At 39.8% G+C, this 20,515-nt stretch overlaps 1 protein-coding gene across 1 annotated transcript in view; it reads right to left on the reverse strand.

Annotated features, from left to right (window-relative positions):
* LOC120990867 (transmembrane channel-like protein 1) overlaps positions 1-20,515 on the reverse strand; it is a 90,554-nt gene that overhangs the window by 65,137 nt on the left and 4,902 nt on the right. Inside the window, exons 2-5 of the mRNA XM_040419750.1 lie at positions 17,344-17,458; positions 6,877-6,903; positions 4,348-4,609; positions 2,993-3,127 (exon numbers count right to left, since the gene is read on the reverse strand). Of these exons, the coding sequence (XP_040275684.1) occupies positions 2,993-3,127; positions 4,348-4,609; positions 6,877-6,903; positions 17,344-17,458 (539 nt within the window). The remainder of the gene's footprint in view (positions 1-2,992; positions 3,128-4,347; positions 4,610-6,876; positions 6,904-17,343; positions 17,459-20,515) is intronic.

Genomic DNA, 20,515 nt, shown 5'->3' on the forward strand with positions numbered 1-20,515 from the left:
ACCCACCCTCTAACCTAACTGGCAGGTTATTCTTGGGACTTCATACCATGTACATATAAGATATGGGGAAGACATTCCCTATAATACCCCTGTCTGCAGGGGATATTGTCCCTAATATTACTATATAGTAAAAGGTTCAGAGGCTGGTATATATAACCAGACATAAAGTTTTCAACCTGACAAAATCATAGAAGAACATTCTTCCTGTACCTGGAATGCTGTAGACAGTCAGATTAAATTAATTTTAGCAGCGTCTAATTATGGATGACAAGAATGCTTCTTGTTAAATTAGATAAAATATGCAGAAAACTATTCTAAAAAAGAAGAAAACGTAAAGCCTTCATTCAGGCCTTTTGGGCTGAGGATGTCAAGGTGGTAAATCCACCTAGTTTCCTATTGAAGGAGAAGTCTATCCAGATCACCCCTACGTACACCTAGTGTCCTTTTGCATAAGCCCCAAAATTTTAGACAGTTGGGGTCTCCCCCATGGAGAGTTCTAACATGCCTGGATATTGTAGTATCTGCTTTAGTATTGATACTTATGTGTTGGCAGATCCGCTGTCGGAATTCTTGTGATGTCTTGCTAACATACAGTTTTAGGCCCCTTTCACACGGGCGAGTTGAACGCATTGCACCCGCACTGAATACCGACCCATTAATTTCTATGGGGCTGTTCACATGAGCGGTCACGCATCACTTGTGCGTTGTGTGAAAATCGCAGCATGCTCTATATTCTGCATTTTTCACGCAACGCAGGCCCCATAAAAGTGAATGGGGTTGCGTGAAAATCGCAAGCATCCGCAAGCAAGTGCGGATGCGGTGCGATTTTCACGCACGGTTGCTAGGAGACGATCGGGATGGAGACCCGATCATTATTATTTTCCCTTATGGTTATAAGGGAAAATAATAGCATTCTGAATACAGAATGCATAGTAAAATAGCGCTGGAGGGGTTAATTTAAAAAAATAAAATAATTGAACTCACCTTAGTCCACTTGATCGCGCAGCCCGGCATCTCCTTCTGTCTCCTTTGCTGAACAGGACCTGTGGTGACGTCACTCCGGTCATCACATGATCCATCAGATGATCTTTTACCATGGTGATGGATCATGTGATGACCGGAGTGACATCACCACAGGTCCTGTTCAGCAAAGGAGACAGAAGGAGATGCCGGGCTGCGCTATCAAGTGGATTAAGGTGAGTTAAATTTTTTATTTTTAACCCCTCCAGCGCTATTTTACTATGCATTCTGTATTCAGAATGCTATTATTTTCCCTTATAACCATGTTATAAGGGAAAATAATGCAATCTACAGAACACCGATCCCAAGCCCGAACTTCTGTGAAGAAGTTCGGGTTTGGGTACCAAACATGCGTGATCTTTCTCACGCGAGTGCAAAACGCATTACAATGTTTTGCACTCGCGCAGAAAAATCACGGGTGTTCCCGTAACGCACCCGCACCTTTTCCCAAAACGCCCGTCTGAAAGAGGCCTTAAACAGGGGCACTGGGCCACATACACTATACCAGTAGTTTGGCAATTGATAAATTGTCTGATCTCATATTTTTTATCATCCACAGGGTTAATGAAATCTTAGATCTTTTTGATATATGGACAGAAGCTACATCTCCCACATGGGTGACTACCCACCACATTAGATCTCAACCACATCGTTTTTGGGGGGTCTTTTCTGTAAAAACTCTGCACTAGATGGTCTTTGAGGTTTTTCCCTCTACGATACGTGATACTGGGTTTGGTCAGTAGCACTTCCCTAAGATCATTATCAGCTCGTAAGTTATGCCAGTGCTTTTGCAGAACTTGAAAGTCTCTGCGATGCCGTACATCAAAGGTGCCAATGCACCTAATGGTGGCAGAGGTAACATTTTTCTCTTTTTGACTTAGAAGGTCAGAATGGTCAGTGCTCTTAGCTCTAAAAAAAGCTTTGTGTAAGGTCTTTTTGGGGTGCCCCCTTTGGTGGAACCTTTTAAATAGGGTATCACATTCCCTGAAGAACGCAGAGTCATCCGAGCCCTTATATACTGCCCAGTGGGTATTCCTCTTCTCAGAGGTAGAGGATGATGACTCTGCCAATGTAGGAGGTTATTTGTAGATGTAGGTTTACGATATACTTCAGTGTTGATGCGGCCACCAGAATCAATGGAGATTCTAAGGTCATGGAACATTAAGGTGTGTTGATGTATCTCTGAAGTGAATTTCATGCCTATATCATTATTGTTTAGCACTTTTTTGTGAAAAAGTGCCATTGTGCCATCCCATAAAATCAAAACATCATCTATGAAACAGCCGGTTAACCCTAAGACGAGAATGCTCATCCTAAGGCGTTCAGTACCGGTCAGTTAGGTCGAGCATTCTCGTCCTAGCTCTGCAACCTGTTAACACCACTGTCTCTACACAACAAAAAAAATATATTAAAAAAATGACAGTAAACAAAATAAAAAATTAAAAAATCACAGCTGTTGCTGTCATAACCTGCAGCATCTTGACTCCAAAAATCTCAATCTATGACTCATCGCTAATCCCTGATCACATCTTTAATGGTCAAGATTACTGTTCACCTAAGGGCCCTTTACACTGGCCCAGGATTAGGCTGATTGTCAGGACTATTGCCCTGTGTAAAGCATGCCGCCAATCACCTGATAAATGAGCAAAGCACTTATTTGCTGAGTGACACCTAAAATGGACGCTTGTGGCAGCACATCATCCTGTGCAAACAGGAAATGTGCTGCCGACAATATGCAAAGTAAATAGGGGACAAACAATTGTAATACCTGCCACATGTCTCTTATTCACTTTGCATTGAGCCATGTAAAAGTCGGTTTAAATGAATGCCGATCGACTTATATATCATCGGTGCTTGCTATTGGCCCAGCATCGGCCTTAGTGACCTCAGATGAGATCTGGCAGTATGGCTTATTTGAAGAGCAATGAAGTGAGACCATTGATTAAATGTTAGAAGTTAGAACAGTTCTTACTTTAGGACTTCTAGCTTTTGCTTCATCTTCCAAGGTTTGTTTCTTATAGTAGCAATCAATTTCTTTTTTTCTTCCACAGCTTCTTTTAGCTTATCCAGTTCCTCTTCTGTTATTGCATCTTCATCTTCATCAGACCTACATAACAATAGCAAATAATGAATTCTTTATAAATAACAACATCTTAAAGGACATCTGTCAGCACATTTGTACCTATGAAACTGGATGACCTGTTGCATGTGTGCTTGGCAGCTGAAGGCATCTGTGTTGGTTCCATATGTGTCCGCATTGCTTTGAAAAATGAAGTTTTAATATATTCAAATGAGCCTCTAGGAGCAACGTGGGCGTTTCTGTTACACTTAAAGGCTCCACTCTTTGCGCCTGCAGCGCCCTCTGCACTTTGATTGACGGAACCGGGCAGTGAAAATGTGATCACACCTGGCCCTGTCAATCAAAAGGCAGAGGGCACTGCATTTGTAGAGAGTGCAGAGCCTCTAGGTGTAACGGTAACTCCCCCATTGCTCCTAGAGGTTCATTTAAATATATGAAAACAGCATTTTTCTCAGCAATGAAGGCACATATGAACATGGGCCCAACACAGATGTCTTCAGCTGCCAAGTGCACATGTAACAGGCCAGCCAGTGTCATAGGTACAAATCTGCAGACAGATGCCCTTTAAATATTATCTATAAAAATGTCACAAAAGTTGTTGTTATACAAATTATCTGCTGGACAGCTGACCATGCCAGCACAAGCAGTCTCCATAAAAATTAATGGGAGGGATGGAAAAAGCAGTGCAAGCCATTAAAGCGGTATTCTGGTTCGACACAGTTATCACCTGGATGGGTGATGAATGCTAGATAGGTGGGGGGATCACTATGACCGCCACCAATTACCAAAATGTGGGATACTGTACCCTGTTACCCCAACCGCTAGACCGCAGCTAAAAGGATTTTGAATAGAGCAGCAGTCCAGCAAGCAAAGTCTACTCCATTCAAAGTCTATGGCACTGACAAAAACAGCAGGCAAAAATAGGTAATCTGTTCTGACAATGGTTAGGGTATCTAGTGCCCGGAACCTCACAGTTTCTGCATGTATCAGTCATCTATTGGATAGGTAATATTTGAAATGTTAACATGAGAATATCATAGCCTGTTTATTTCTGTCACAAAGTTTATCGATCAGAAAAAACGTATACTCTTAAAATTAGTATGATCAATATCATAATTGTTATTCTTTTATTCTGAAGCCAAATTATCCATCAGTGAGTCATAATTGGAATATAATACACTGTATACTGCAGACTGTATTATATGCATAATACTGTATATTACAAGGTAGAATTATGTTGCAATTACTCATCAGCATCGATTTTCTTTTTGTCCTTCTTCTTTGCATTTTCCCTTGCTTTGAGGTTAGCTGCCCCTCCTTTCCTTGCTTTTCTCCCTCTTCTTCCTTTAGGACTGTTTTCTCCATTCTCTTCATTTGGCTCCTCATTGGTGGGAGCTTGGTTCTCATCATCAGATTCTGCTAACCAAGGCTTCATATTCGGTACTCTCCAATTTTTCTCTCTACGTTTCGGAGGTTGATTTTCCTCTTCTTCAGAATCTTCCTTTTCTCCTTCACCAAAAAGCAACAATTTTAACAAAATTAACAAGCATGTGAAGATTGAAAGGCATGCAAGTTATGCTTATATCCTTTGGAGGGAAGCTATTTGTACATGTATTATTTACTTGTATATATATATATATATATATATATATATATATATAAAACACAAGATATGCTATACAGTATAATTTTGGCAATATAAACCATTGCTGTTAAGACATTTTCCATTTTATGAGATTTGTTTTGTAAATACCCAAAGATCTGGGAATTTAGGGAATGCAAAGTGCAGTCGCACTCTTGCCCTGGTGCCCGAGGTGGCCCAAAGTCCCCTCTGTGATATAGGAAGACACACATGGAAAGTTGGAGGGGCCCAGTTCAACTTTTGAATTGACACCCAGCAGCTTTCAGCTCTGCCACTGACTGGGAGTCTGTTATGAATCATATTTCGGCAGTTCCATAGGTTTTATAGTGGAAGCATAAAGATTATTATGTTAAACTGTAATTCTAAAAGCTCCGCCTAATATGACCAAATTGTTTCAGCAAATAGTTAATCTTCTATGTCAAGTTCTTGCCCAAACTTAAAAAAATAGTACATATAAATATACCCTTTTAATTCAGTACCTCCATCTTCAGATATTATTCTACTTTCTATGCCTCTCCTTTACTTGAGTAAGCTTGAGGCAATTTTTTAGACTTTTTAAAATGTTTCGGTTGATAAGAGGTTGTCCGGTTACCAATATTGATGGCCTATCCTCAGGATAGGTCATCAATATGAGATTGGCGGGGGTCTGTCAGACTCCCGTTACCATGGCCATCAGCTGTTTGAAGTGAAAGCAGTGCTCCTGTGAGCACTGGGTTCTGTTCACTGCTTACCTGCTGTCTGTTGATATTGCAGCAGTGAGCAGTGTTATTACCGCTCGTCCATCTCATTCACTTGCATGGGAAGGAGCAGTTGTAGTTACACCCATAGTATAAAGACACCTCGGGAGAGCTGAAAACCCCTGAGGTGTCCTGAGATGCCTTTATGCAATGGATAGGTCGGTTGATTCAACTGTTCTTTATGTGTCTCTAATTATTTACCTTTGGTATCAGCATGTGCTGTATACAATGAATATATTTGTAGAGATACATCTATAAAATAGTTCAATGCCATTATACTACTATTACACATGGAGGTAATAAATATACATTGCTTAACCATATAACAAATATTATTTACATATTTAATTAATCTCGGGACTGACTGCATTTCTTTGTTGGTGTGATTAATTTTGTGCATTTTCATACTTTGGGTTGCAATGACTCTTCGGTTCGGTTTATGTATCATGACTGTAAACCCTTCAGCTTGCCGAACGTCTGTGGCCTGGGACCCTGCAGTCTCCCCAGAGTAGTGGCCCTCACAGATAAGCTGGATCTCTAGTCCCTAAGGTTCTTGCTCCCTCACTCCAGGCTCGCCAAACTAAGGCCAAGTCCAAACTCCAGTTATTTGGTCAGTTATTTCCATCAGTTATTGAAAGCCAAAGAGTCAAGAACCCAGAATAGGTGCAACTCTTTCCCTTATACCTTATCTCCGAGTAGTCTTCACTACGGGTCTCGGCTCACAATAACTGGTGGAAATAACTGATCAAATAACTTAAGTGTGAACTCAGCCCAACTCTCCCTTCTGACAGGAAGTTGGACCAGCCCACTCCTACTAAGGAGGGGGGTGGCGAGGTTTTGTGGTTAGCTCCATTTACATTGCCACTCATATGCTATATGCTGTTGTAACAGTGCATAGCATGTCAAAAAACATTGCATACATTATTTAAAAAACCCAAACTTTGCAGATGCTCCCAAGTCTGGGGCACTGCACATACATCTGCATAGGACCAAATATTGTAAATATGTTTTATAACTATTTGCAAAGTGTATTTAGTTGTCATTTGAGAATGTTCTGTTTTTATACATATGTTGAACTAAAAGTTAAATATTCTACGTGAAAAGTATTATATTTAGTGTAAGGGAAAAGTGAAGGAGCTCCCTTTGACAAACAATCAGGTTGTTGCATTTATTTTACAAAGATAGCTAGATAATATGAGCTGGAATCTGACTGGTTACTATGGGTAACTCCTCCACTTTTTTGCATTACAGGTGCCACATTATATACAGCAAATGATTTGTGAAACCTTAGATCATGTTGTAGACCTGTAGAGAAACAAGTGCTTGACTAAAAAAAAATCTCTGTCAGATACCACATTTATGGAATTTTACTCTATTATGCAGAAAGTTGGTATTACCTTCATTTTCTTCCACCTCAATTTGTACTGTGGGTAAGAAGAAATACACGTATTAACATTTGTGAATCGAGTCATTATCAAAGAGACTTGGTTTAAACAGTAGACACAAAATAAAATCAGTAAGGACTAAATATTACGCCTGACATCAAATCTAGGTTACTAAAATAGTACCAAGTATCATATACATAGATTAGCACATAGTCTGGAAAAATGTATATACATAGATTATCACCTATTCTGGAAAAATGTATCTAAGACATTGGCGTATATTTGGTTCACTCAGAATATCAACACAATAACATCCCTATGACACAAGATACATATAGAATGCAATAGTTCGGTAATGTTACTGTATAGTTTAGTCTATTTCCCAAGTCATAAGTACCTAGACTTTGTATGTAGCATGCAATTATAGAAAATATTTGTGTAATGCTTTATGTTTTACTGATAACATTTCTGATTTCAGTTTAATGTATAAGGCTCTGTTCACATATGCAATGGAAGCTCGTTTTGGAGTCTCCATCTTTCTTCAATACCGATTTGTCAAGAAGAACAGCATGTATCAAAGCCATACAAACTACAAAAGGACCCTAATGATAAGTTAATATAGTCTGCTGGCATCCAGGGGTGGACTGGGAACTTAAAGTGGCCCTTGAAAATAAAATAAAAAAATGGTCCCATGTTGTAGCAAAGCCCAAATTGACAGAAGGTGGGGGCAACACAAGTAGGCAGGGCCAACACAAGCCAATAAATAAACAACAAAATTAGGTGGGGCCAGCAATACCATTGTGCAGCACAAAATACCGCCCAGCAAAACCAAATACCACAGTGCAGCATAAAATACTGCCCTATCACCATACTGAGGATGGTGATACAGTTGAATTCAGGAAGGCACTTGGCTGGTGGTGGAGGCTGTTTTTTGCAGAGGGTTTTGACGGTATGATTTTGGTGTACATTCAATTTTTGCTCACTATTTATTGAATTTTAAGGGGGCAAGGTGACCAAAAAATGCTGATGCAAGCATTTTGACAATTTTCCATTATGGCATTCACTGAGCAGGATACATATTTTTATATTTTTGTATTTTGAACATTTATTTATTTATATAAAATTTATTTTTATAAGTGAAATTAGGAAAGTCCCCTTCATTTTTATAACATAGACTGCAATAGTTTATTATTGTAGTCTACAAGGATTCTGCTGTCCTCCTATTAAGTCCTGCCTGAGTCAAGACTTAGCAGGCAGTTAACAATGGCAGGCATAAAAGTTTTCACAAGGCCCTAATCTGCCATAGGAAATAATTGGAACCTTGCAATTTCACTGGCGGTATCCAATCAATTGAGAGAGGGAGCCCTCTCCCTCTGTCTAACAGTTCAGATTCTGTGGTCACTATTAACTGTGACATTGGGTGGGTTAAATGATCGCAATAAGAGTTATCTCCAATCTCAGTCATTGCAAGGTGGTGTCAGCTGTAGTGAATGGGCTCAGCTCGTGAGCCCACTTCATACATACCTTGCATGCAAATGAAATACTGTACATGTACATAATTTTGCATTAAAGTGTTATTGTACAATTACAGAATTCAGCAAATAGAGATCAGAATCTTGAGCAAAGCTTCCGAACATATTTATACTATCTATCTATCTATCTATCTATCTATCTATCTATCTATCTATCTATCTATCTATCTATCCACCCACTTACCTATCATATGGAGAAGCACACTAAGACACATAAACATATTAACACAAAATGCTAAACATTATACACTGAATCACTACACTGTACTAGTACAATGATAGATAGATAGATAGATAGATAGATAGATAGATAGATAGATAGATAGATAGATAGATAGATAGATAGATTATATTCTGGAGCTTAGCTCAAGCTAAGTAGTATATCTTATGTATATCAGTAGTATATCTTATCTGAAGCTAATAGTAGCATATCTTATCCTAGCAAAAATAGTAGTAAACGTAGTGCCAGCATAGATAGTAGTATAGATAGTAGAAGCTTAAATACTAAAACACCGGTCTTAATAAATGATCTCCATAGCTTTTACATAGTACTTGCATACATAGTAGTATAAATAGTACTAGCATAAATATTAGTAAACTTAATACTAGCATACATAGTACACACAGTAGTTTAAGCAGTACAAGTATAAATAATATATAGTATAAAAGTATATTTAGCACTAGTATGCATAGTATAAAGAGTAGTATAAATTGTACTAGTATAAATAATAGTATAATTTGCACTAGTATATGTACTAGTATACATAGTATAAACAGTACTATGAATAATACTAGTATAAATAATAGTATATTTAGTACTAGTATACATAGTATAAACAGTATCATGAATAATACTAGTATAACTAATAGTATATTTAATACTAGTATATAAAGTATAAACAGAAGAAAGAATAGTAAAAGTATAAATAGTAGTATAATTAACTCTAGTATAAATAGTATTATAAATAGCGCTAAAATCATCTTATTAGGAGAAGAAATGCAGTGAAATATTTGCAGTAAACTGAAATAAGTGAAGTGAAGTTGTGCAATCATTACCTTCATTTTCAGAGGCCACAAGTTTTTGGTGTCTGGGCATTCCTTCTTTGCTCCCAGAAAGTGCTCTCTGCTATGTACTTTTATGAAAAAGATGTAAAAAACTGTTTTAGGATAATTGTGTTGCACTAGTAGTGGCGCATCTACCAATGAGATGGCCGTGGTGTAATGTCACTTGTTGAAATATGAGAATAGACTAATTTCCCATCTCATTAAGATTTCATGAATGTTTAGTTTATCACTTAGAATTGCAGTGCTAAGGTCAAAAGGGTAAAAAGTTTCCTTTGTTAACTTTAAAGACCAGTAAAGAGAATGGACAGTATTTGTATTATTGAAAATGATTAGGAATGTGCTACATAAAGCTTCAATGTGAACTATGCCTCATATCCCAATATGAGGTGGCCTTTAGTTGAATAGTGAAGTGCTGTAATATTTCAATATGTCTTGAGTGTAAGTGCATAAAATGTGTTACATGTCCATTCGATAAGTGAATTACCTCAAATATCCGTCCATATCAACCTTATTCAGTTCTTGTGTGGATATGAGAACCTTATGGGTAGAAGCTCTAACAAGTATACCTTGTTCAGACAGCAGGTGTTTTGCATTGCAGTCAGGACGCCGTCTAGCCACAGGAGCTATCCCATCTATTCTGTTCACATGACCCTCTAACTGAACGTTACAGGATCTCAGTGAGGACAGATATGAGACTGATACACGGTGATCAATTGCTTTGAAGCTGCCAACAGTTTCAAAGAGCAGACAACCTCATGCAGCCTGAGACAGTGTTCTGGGTGGACATCAGATAAGAAAGTGATATAGCCATTGTAGGTAAGGAAATATTTATATGTTATACTTACCCAGTGCTAAACTACAGGAAGACTTTACCTATTCTTTACAAGTTAGCAATTGTAGGCCAAGACGCCTAAATTTGCTAAATAAATTATGATTATTTATTTTAAAGTGCCATTAGTTCCAGGGCTCTGTACATACACTCACCTAAAGAATTATTAGGAACACCATACTAATACGGTGTTGGTCCCCCTTTTGCCTTCAGAACTTCCTTAATTCTACGTGGCATTGATTCAACAAGGTGCTGATAGCATTCTTTATAAATGTTGGCCCATATTGATAGGATAGCATCTTGCAGTTGATGGAGATTTGAGGGATGCACATCCAGGGCATGAAGCTCCCGTTCCACCACATCCCAAAGATGCTCTATTGGGTTGAGATCTGGTGACTGTGGGGCCATTTTAGTACAGTGAACTCATTGTCATGTTCAAGAAACCAATTTGAAATGATTCGAGCTTTGTGACATGGTGCATTATCCTGCTGGAAGTAGCCATCAGAGGATGGATACATGTTCTCATTCTGTTTACGCCAAATTCGGACTCTACCATTTGAATGTCTCAACAGAAATCGAAACTCATCAGACCAGGCAACATTTTTCCAGTCTTCAACAGTCCAATTTTGGTGAGCTCGTGCAAATTGTAGCCTCTTTTTCCTATTTGTAGTGGAGATAAGTGGTACCCGGTCGGGTCTTCTGCTGTTGTAGCCCATCCGCCTCAAGGTTGTGCGTGTTATGGCCTCACAAATGCTTTGCTGTGTACCTCGGTTGTAACGAGTGGTTATTTCAGTCAACGTTGCTCTTCTATCAGCTTGAATCAGTCGGCCCATTCTCCTCTGACCTCTAGCATCCACAAGGAATTTTTGCCCACAAGACTGCCGAATACTGGATGTTTTTCCCTTTTCACACCATTCTTTGTAAACCCTAGAAATGGTTGTGCGTAAAAATCCCAGTAACTGAGCAGATTGTGAAATACTCAGACCGGCCCGTCTGGCACCAACAACCATGCCACGCTCAAAATTGCTTAAATCACCTTTCTTTCCCATTCTGACATTCAGTTTGGAGTTCAGGAGATTTTCTTGACCAGGACCACACCCCTAAATGCATTGAAGCAACTGCCATGTGATTGGTTGACTAGATAATTGCATTAATGAGAAATAGAACAGGTGTTCCTAATAATTCTTTAGGTGAGTGTATATGAAGGGTTTACATACATAATATAATACAAAAGTCAGTACAATAAGCAGGACCTAGTGATAGGCAGGTACAGAGGAACAGAAGACCCTGCCCACGATGGCTTTCAATGTACAAAGGAAGAGAGAAGGTGATAGTAAGTGAGGTTAGAAGCTGTTGATATGGTCGTTTCATGGCAGCATCGTTATTGTAGGTTGTAGGACTTTCTGGAAGAGGTTTTTTTTTTGTTTACTTGTAATGGCTTTGATGGTGGTAGAGGATCTGATGTGTTAGGGTCGCTCCAAAGTATGGGTAATGCATGGAAGAAATCTTAGAGACAGTGATGTGAGGAACAGAAAGAAGGAAGTCTTGTGAGGATGAGAGATTATGTGTGAGGCTATATCGGGAGATTATGTCAGAGATTATGGAGGGGACAGATTGTTGATGGCTTTGAATGTTTTTAACATTTTGAACTGCATTTAATGGGCAATGGGGAGCCAGCACAGGGTTTGGCAGAGGGGAAAGGTGTAGGAGAAATGGGAGGGAGATTAACCAGGTAGCAAATTTGAAGATGAGGGCACAAAAGAGATAGATGGGAAGCCATAGAAAAAGCTGTTGAAGTAGTCTAGGCAGATGATGATGAGGGCATGCATTTTGAGATTGGAGCTGGCAGAAAGTGATAAAGGCAAGGATGTGTAATGTGAACGACATAAAATCATAGTTTTTTTCAATTCAATCATTTTAATCTGAGCATATAAAGTCTGCTCATAAATATGTTATTCCTGTATAAATAAATTAAATATTACATGCTTGTATTTAGAATATTTTCCCATGATGTGTGTGAATATTTTATTTATATATATATATATATATATATATATATATATATATATATACACTTGCAAGAAAAAGTATGTGAGCCCTTTGGAATGATATGGATTTCGGCACAAATTGGTCATAAAATGTGATCTGATCTTCATCTAAGTCACAAAAATAGACAATCACAGTCTGCTTAAACTAATAACACACAAAGAATTAGATGTTACCATGTTTTTATTGAACACACCATGTAAATAGAGTTGAGCGGACACCTGAATGTTCGGGTTCGACGGGTTTGGCCGAACTTCACAAAAAAGTTCGAGTTCAGGACCCGAACTTGACCCTGAACCCCATTGAAGTCAATGGGGACCCAAATTTTTGAGCATTAAAATGGCTGTAAAAATGTCATGGAAAGGGCTAGAGGGCTGCAAATGGCATAAAAATGTGGTTAAGAGCATGGCAAGTGCTCTGCAAACAAATGTGGATAGGGAAATTACTTTAAATAACATAAAATACGTTAAAAAAAATACTAATCTTGATCTAGGAGGACGAGGTCCATATGGAGTAGGAGGTTGAGGAGGCGGTGGATGTGGCGGTGTAGGTGGAAGCGGCGGTGGAGGAGGAGGAGGTAGCCTACACTGCTTTTTGGTTTTAATAAAAAAAAAATTATTAGGGTACACACCAAAACATTGGGAAATATAAGCTGTGATAACCCCCTCCAGTCGTGCTAGACACACGTTCAGACAATACACTGGCTGCAGGGCAGGCCAGCACCTCCAAGGCGTAAAGGGCAAGCTCAGGCCATGTGCCCAATTTGGAGACCCAGAAGTTGCAGGGGGCAGAACCATCAGTCAGTTCATGTAGGCGTGTGCAAACATACTGCCCCACCATGTCGCACGTCCCAGTGATGTTCACAATCCAATTGGATGTCTGCTCTATCAACTTTCGATGTTCTTTTCTGCGCCTACCATGTTGATCACGGTTAGCGGCGAATCAGGGTTCCACGCCGGAGAGGGAGCGTGAGAAAGAGAGACCACATCCAAGTGTCAAGGTATATCTTTTATATAAAATATAAATATTTTATATGAAAATATAAAAATTAATAAAATAATAAAAAATGGAAATCAGTCAGGAAATCCACTAGGCGGACATAAAACGCCTTTCTTTTATCTTGAGACTCTAAATTTAATTTATGCAATTAATGAAAATAAAGGGGCAATCAATTATGCAAAATATATGTAACAATTTATTTATAAATGAGTAAAATTCCAATATAAAACTGACATAAGATCAATGGATAGACAAATTGACGCAGTACCAATAAACCACCACTAGATGGTGGTATAATCCACTATCACTTTCTCACCAGCACAGAATTATTAAAAGTAACATATGATAAGAAATAAATGATAATTTCTTTATCAAACAGACCAATACTTAATACATCAAGACAAGCTCAGGATTTTCTGTTTACCAACAGGTTATAACATGACAAAATACAGATTAATACAAGAACAATAAATGTTGTCCCTTGACTCTGTCTCAGCCTATGACAATCAAAAATATAAATGATATTAATATGATATTATATCCCACTCAGCAACCAGACTATGGAAATATAATTTCCCAGAGTTTTCCTCTACTCAGATAATGTCTAATCTCCCATTAGCAATATGCATCTTTGCTAAGAGGACAACTAGCATTAGGGAGGTGATTAACACTATACGTTCCCACAATATGGAAACACTTGACTATACGCTGAGAGGAATATCTTAATAATATCACAAGCAAAATATAACATACGTTACCAAGTCAAGGATGGACAGGTTTCGGGTGTAATCAGTTCTCAAAACTCTTCCAGTGAACAAAAATTAATCCAAGTTTCTTTTTGTTGTTGAAGTAAATTGTTAGTTGCAGTTGTTTCAGTTGAAGAGTGTAGATAGCTGGATAGATAGCTAGATCTCTCCTAACCTCTTACATGCATAGTTTATACCCCATGTTATCTAAGAATTCCTCCCCTTCTAGATTAGGGATCTCCAATCAGACAAGATGGGTGTGTTCGTATGCAGATACCAATGATGTCATTTTAACCCTTGGAACACTGGTGAAAATGCCATACTATTATCAATTTACCTCTAGATGGCACTGTTGTACTACATAACAATTCCAACATTAATTCTAAATATCTAATAATGACCTTATTAACCTCTTGAACATACATCAGTATTAAGGGTTTCTTCCCGACATTTTAATTACCCCTAATCTAGACATGTTGGAGTCACCATCTCCTACTGTCTTCTTAGGGACAATGGACAATGGTTCCTTTTACTTAACATCCGGATTCATTAACTTGCCTACATGGCTGGCTAATAATATTTAGCTCTCCTCATGAAAACCAATTAGTAGGAAGGCAACTCCAATACTTTTCTAAACCTTAAAAGTCTATATGGTCAGTGGGATATATACGGCATAAAATATATATTCTAAATTATATATCTATATATATATATATATATATATATATATATATATACACACACATCGATACACTGTTATACATAGATGACATATTATATGTCATTGGTTAAGATATGTTGCAAATTTAAATACACCACACAGGAATATATAGAATATAATTATGAAGACATGAATGGGACATTCATACACCCAATGCTTTCTACAAAGTAGACCTCCCTAATGATTTTGTAATGAAGTAAAATAATACATTGCTATTCAAATGGTTGTTTCTCACAGATACATGTCTGTAGGGCCCATTATAGTATTAACGGATATACTACATCTGCTCACTATAATTTTAAAAGACAATATACTCTATGTCCCCACAAACATGTTCCCAAATTGAACTCAGCATAACCTCATCTCGGCCTGTTTCAATCCTATAGAGAAATATCAGACTCTGGTTCAATCTGTGATTACACTTAAAGGCAATGGGCATTGCTATTTAGACCATAATATCTTTAGATAAGATTGTACATTTATGAAAATGCATGACAAATCCCCCTTCATTCCAAAATATTCCACAAAGTGAGAATATATTTGGAATGTCAAAAACTTTTCATATGTCTTCTTCATGGCTCACGGCGCGCAGACTTTGTCTATGGTGTTTTAGCCATAGTTTACCTAAAGTCTTTTTGAATAATCTTATCCAACGCACTGTTTTGGATGGTCCGCAAACTCAACCATTCCATAGATCCTGCAAAACAGGATATAAGTTCGATGAATGTTTGTTTTGATTCTTCATCTCCGCATGTATACTTAGTAAGTTACTTTTCAGTGAACCGATCTCCAGTTCCAATGTTTTAATGGAGATGGAATTGGCAACGGTTACACCTGTGGCAATGACAGCGCCCACTACGCTAAAGATTATAGCGGCAACAATGACAGAAATAAACCGTCTCGGTCTTTGACTCGTAGAAAGCTGCTCTCTGGTCAAGGTCTTTCTCGCTTGTTCCAGTATTTGCGTAATCCGTTCTTGGGAATATCCGATATGCGTTTGGTACCAGGTTTGGATCTCCGGTGACAGGATCTCAGACACGTTGAATTGTTTTTCGATGAAGACGCGTGGATCCAGGCTGATGTAAATCTTCTGGGACAAAATCCTCTTGTTCGTCAGAATGAATCCCGCGGTGTCCTGCAGCATGATTCCGGATGAAGGACCTGGCACAACAATCGGTTCGGCGTGGAATTCTTTCCCCAAGATTAGGATGACATAGATGATGGCAATGATCTTAGTCGGCATCTTGCGCCTAAAATATTGTATGACAAAATATGAGTATATGCATCTTTCACTTTTTATCCTGTAAGAAAAGAGTTAATGCTATCATATATTTTTGATTGGCATAGGTTCTTTTCTTGAACAGGGCAAGTTCCTTGTTTTAGAGGTTAGTTAAGAGATGTTTAGTTATAGAGGAAACACATGTGAGAATGGGTTAGTATACACGTTTGTTCATACAATACCAATCCTAATTTCCGTCTTTAGCTGGAACTGTAAAATCTCTTTACCTCTCCTCCTCAGACTCCTATCTCTCGAAGTCGTGAGCTAGGATGACAAACACGTAATTGATTAATGTGCACCCATTTTTCCACAAATTCATCCCCCTTAGGGATTTTTATCTTGTATACCACTGGTGACAACTTTTCAATAATGACATAAGGTCCTTTCCATGAAGGTAGGAATTTTCTCTCCTTCACTTGATCCCGAGCGAAGTTATAGAGATAAACCTGATCGGAAATTTGATACTCCTTCTGAGTAGTTTTCAGATCGTAGTATGTTTTAGCACTCACTGCGGCTTTCTCTATATTCTTCTGGGCAAACGCAAAAGCATGCTGAAAGTGCTTGCGTAAATTTTCCACATATTGATGCGATGTTGTAGCATTTATCAAATTATGATCTGTTGTCCTGTATAATAAATGCTGGGGTAACACCATCTTCCTTCCTGTGATCATCTCGAAGGGAGAAAGTTTGGTTGCTGCGCTTGGGGTGGCCCTGATGGCCATAAGAACCAAAGGCAGTTTGACATCCCAGTCCTTACCAGATTCATTGACAAATTTTTTTAGAACGTTCACGATGGATTGGTTGTAGCGCTCCACTCCACCACTAGAGGCTGGCCGATAAGCTATATGCAGCTTCCTTTTTACCCCCAGTATTTCCCATATCTTTGTCATCACTTCACTAGTAAAATGACTTCCACGATCGGACTCGATGCGTTGGGGAAGACCAAACCTGGAGAATATGTGGTTAATGAGCAGAGATGCACATACGCTTGAACTGCATGTTTTGCACGGCAAACATTCTACCCATTTTGTGAACAAACAAGTTACGGTTAACATGTATCTGTTGCCTTTTGATGATGTGATTACTGGTCCAATGAAATCAATTTGGATGTCTGACCATGGCATGGACATCCCCCTTTTCATCAGTGGTGCCCGATGAGTGGGTCCTTGTGGCTGGAATTGAGGGCATATTAGACATCCTTGACAATATGTTCGCACGTCTTGTAACATATGCGGCCAGTAAGCGTAGTCCCGTAGTCTCACCTCGATGTCCAGCTGTTGGTGCATCATGGGCATGTTGTAGCATCAGACCTCGATACGCTGCGGGTACTACCCATTGCGTGATACCGTTCTTTGAGGTCCTTATCAGCAATCCATCCTGTAATGAGAATTGGGACTTACCCTTCATCAAAATCCGTAACTCCTCCTTACCATCACAGTCTTCTGTATTTATGGGACAATTCTGTGGATCCAGAATGTGGTTATAAAAGAGACCAATAACTGGATCCCCCTTTTGGCCTGCAATGAGATCCTCACTAGGGGAATCTTGGCTCCATTGCAACACATTAGCTTCAGTTCCCTTTTGGGCCTGACTTCTTGTCGTTGCATCCACTTGCATAGTTCCCATGAGGTCATCAACGTCAAAGACTTCTCCGTCAATGGCTGCTTGTTTGGCGAGGGAATCTGCTAGGTCATTCCCTTCTTTATCCATACCTGGATACTTTGAATGACCCTTTACCTTTTTCCAGTAAACTGTAAGACCGTGGGTGGTAACCATCTCGTCAATCTTACAAAACATCTTACCATGCTTGACTGGCTTGTTGTTGCTTCTCATCATGTTGGATCTTTTCCATCCGGGGAAATATTCCACAAAGCTATTACGAATATAATCAGAATCTGTGATGATTACAAACTCCTTAACATCATATTTGATAGCCATTTGTATGGCTTTGTACACAGCAGTAAGCTCTGCAACCTGGCTGCTTTTGGAACCAATTTTGTATCCAACGGATATCTCTGGGAACATATTATTCCACACGATTCCGACACCTGCAACCAGCGTGTGTTCGGATCCTACATCGGTATGGAAGGAACAGCCGTCTACATATACACACGGTAATGATTTGCAGTACTCCTCTTCGTAAGATTTATATGGGGATGATGATTGTTCCTCCAGGAAGTCATTCTCCTGCGACTCACCTTGATGTTCCGCATTGGTACAATCATGGAGTTCAGCTAATCCTTGAGCAACTGGGTTCTTATTATTTTGTTTATACCTGATCTCCAACGGCCATCCCATTAAGGACATCGTCCAGGCGGTTATCCTGCTATTTGACAGATTTCCATCCCTTATCCGATCACTCTGCAAGTATTGCAGCGGTTGGTGTGCAGTCTCCACAATGATTCTTTCACCTTGGATAAAACTCCTGAAATATTGTAAAGCCCACACAGTTGACAGTAAGGCTTTCTCACAGCTATTGAATTTTACCTCTACTGGTGACAAGGATTTGCTGGCATAGGCAATGATTCTGTTCCAGTTTTCCTGTTTTTGGAAAAGGACTGCACTCACGCTTTTGTCAGTGAAACCTGTTTCCACGAAGAAAGGTTTTCCCCCTTCTGGATAGGCAAGGCATGGAGCCTGGATAAGTTTGGCCTTGAGTTCATTCACAGCTTGCTCATGACGCTCACTCCATTCCCATTTTACTCCTTTCTTCAGTAACTGCAAAAGAGGTTTTGTAATTTCGGCATAATTATCTATAAACTTACGTGAATAGTTCATCATGCCCAAGAATGATCTCAACTCCTTGAGATTTGTAGGTGACTTGGTGTTGATCACTGCTTCCACCTTCTTCTTCTGTGGGATGATTCCATCAGCAGTGATTTCGTGACCTAGGAAATTGACCTTGGCACGACACCATTGAGCCTTCTGAAAAGAAAGTTTCACACCAGCTTTCCTCAGCTGGGTTAGTACATGCCTCAGTTCTACAATGTGTTCCTCAAAAGTTGTGCTTTTGATTAGGATGTCATCCACATAGGATAAGGTACCTCGTTCAGTGGCATCAGGCATTGCCTTATGCATGAACACAGCAAATTCATGGCCCGCATTTATGTACCCGAAGGGCAGTCGGGTCCATGCATATTGTTGCTTTCCAAATGTGAAGGCCAATTTGTACTGATCCCTCTCGTCAATTTTAATCGTCCAGTATCCTTGTGCACAGTCAAGGGCGGTGAAGATTTTTGATCCTTGAATTTGTGCCAAACATTGGTCAATATACGGCACGGGCCATCCGGACATGTAAACACGTTTGTTTAATTGTCTTAGGTCCGAGCAGAGACGAAATTGACCATTGGGTTTGAGGACCCCAAGTATCGGATGATTGAACGAGCTGTGTATTGGACGGATAATGCCCCTCCTCTCCAGGTTTTTAACGATTTCCGATAGTGACTCGTAAGCCGCCAGCGGAAGTCGGTATTGTTTGACAAAGACAGGGGGTGCATCTGGATCTGTCTGGATCCTTGCAACATGTATGTCTGTTTCTCCACAGTCATAAGAATCCTTGGCGAACATGTCCTGGAACTCTGTGAAGAGCTCCTTTAGCTGTTGACGCTCTGACTCATCGGAGCATGCATCAGCTATAGAGACTTGTTCCTCCACCCGCTCCTGAAATTCTGAAAAGATTTCCGGCTGACTTAACTCGTAAGCTTCTTCAAGCTCACTGGTTAAGTCATTTTGGGTGTAGTGTCATGGTCTTACCTGCTTGCTGCTCTCCTTCGTTTGACATGTGCTGGTGGCCATCTTGGGTCCTGGGTTTCTTGTAGCCTTCCACCCTGCGGCTCCTCCTTCCCCTGGGAGGAGCTGGATGCCTAGCTCATATATATAGGAGGTCTGTGGCTTCAGTTCCTTGCTTGGTCCTCTTGTGTTCACATGCTTCTAAGACTGCTGCTGCTTCTGGTTCCTGATCCTGGCTTCGTCTGACTACCCTGCTGGTTCCTGATCCTGGCTTCGTCTGACTACCCTGCTGGTTCCTGATCCTGGCTTCGTCTGACTACCCTGCTGGTTCCTGATCCTGGCTTCGTCTGACTACCCTTCTGGTTCCTGACCTCTGGCTTCGCAAAGACTCTGCTCGGTTTCACCATCCGTTTGGACTTTTGCTTTACAGCTTTATTTTCAATAAAGCCTTCTTATTTTCACTTATCTCTTGTTGTACGTCTGGTTCATGGTTCCGTGACATTAGGACCAAGCCATGAATTCTGACGGTACAGGGCCATCCTCGCTACCCACGCTGGTTGCCAGACTTGATCAGCAGGATCACCTGTTGGGTCGGTTCGCTGTGGCGTTGCAAACCCTGCTTGAACGCACGGCTCATTTCGCTCCCGTTGCCGATGGGTCGGTTGTCGCTCCTGGGCTCGCTCCTACTGCCGCTCCGGTTGTTGC

Source organism: Bufo bufo, chromosome 2, assembly GCF_905171765.1.
Source record: "Bufo bufo chromosome 2, aBufBuf1.1, whole genome shotgun sequence".
Lineage (NCBI taxonomy): Eukaryota > Metazoa > Chordata > Amphibia > Anura > Bufonidae > Bufo > Bufo bufo.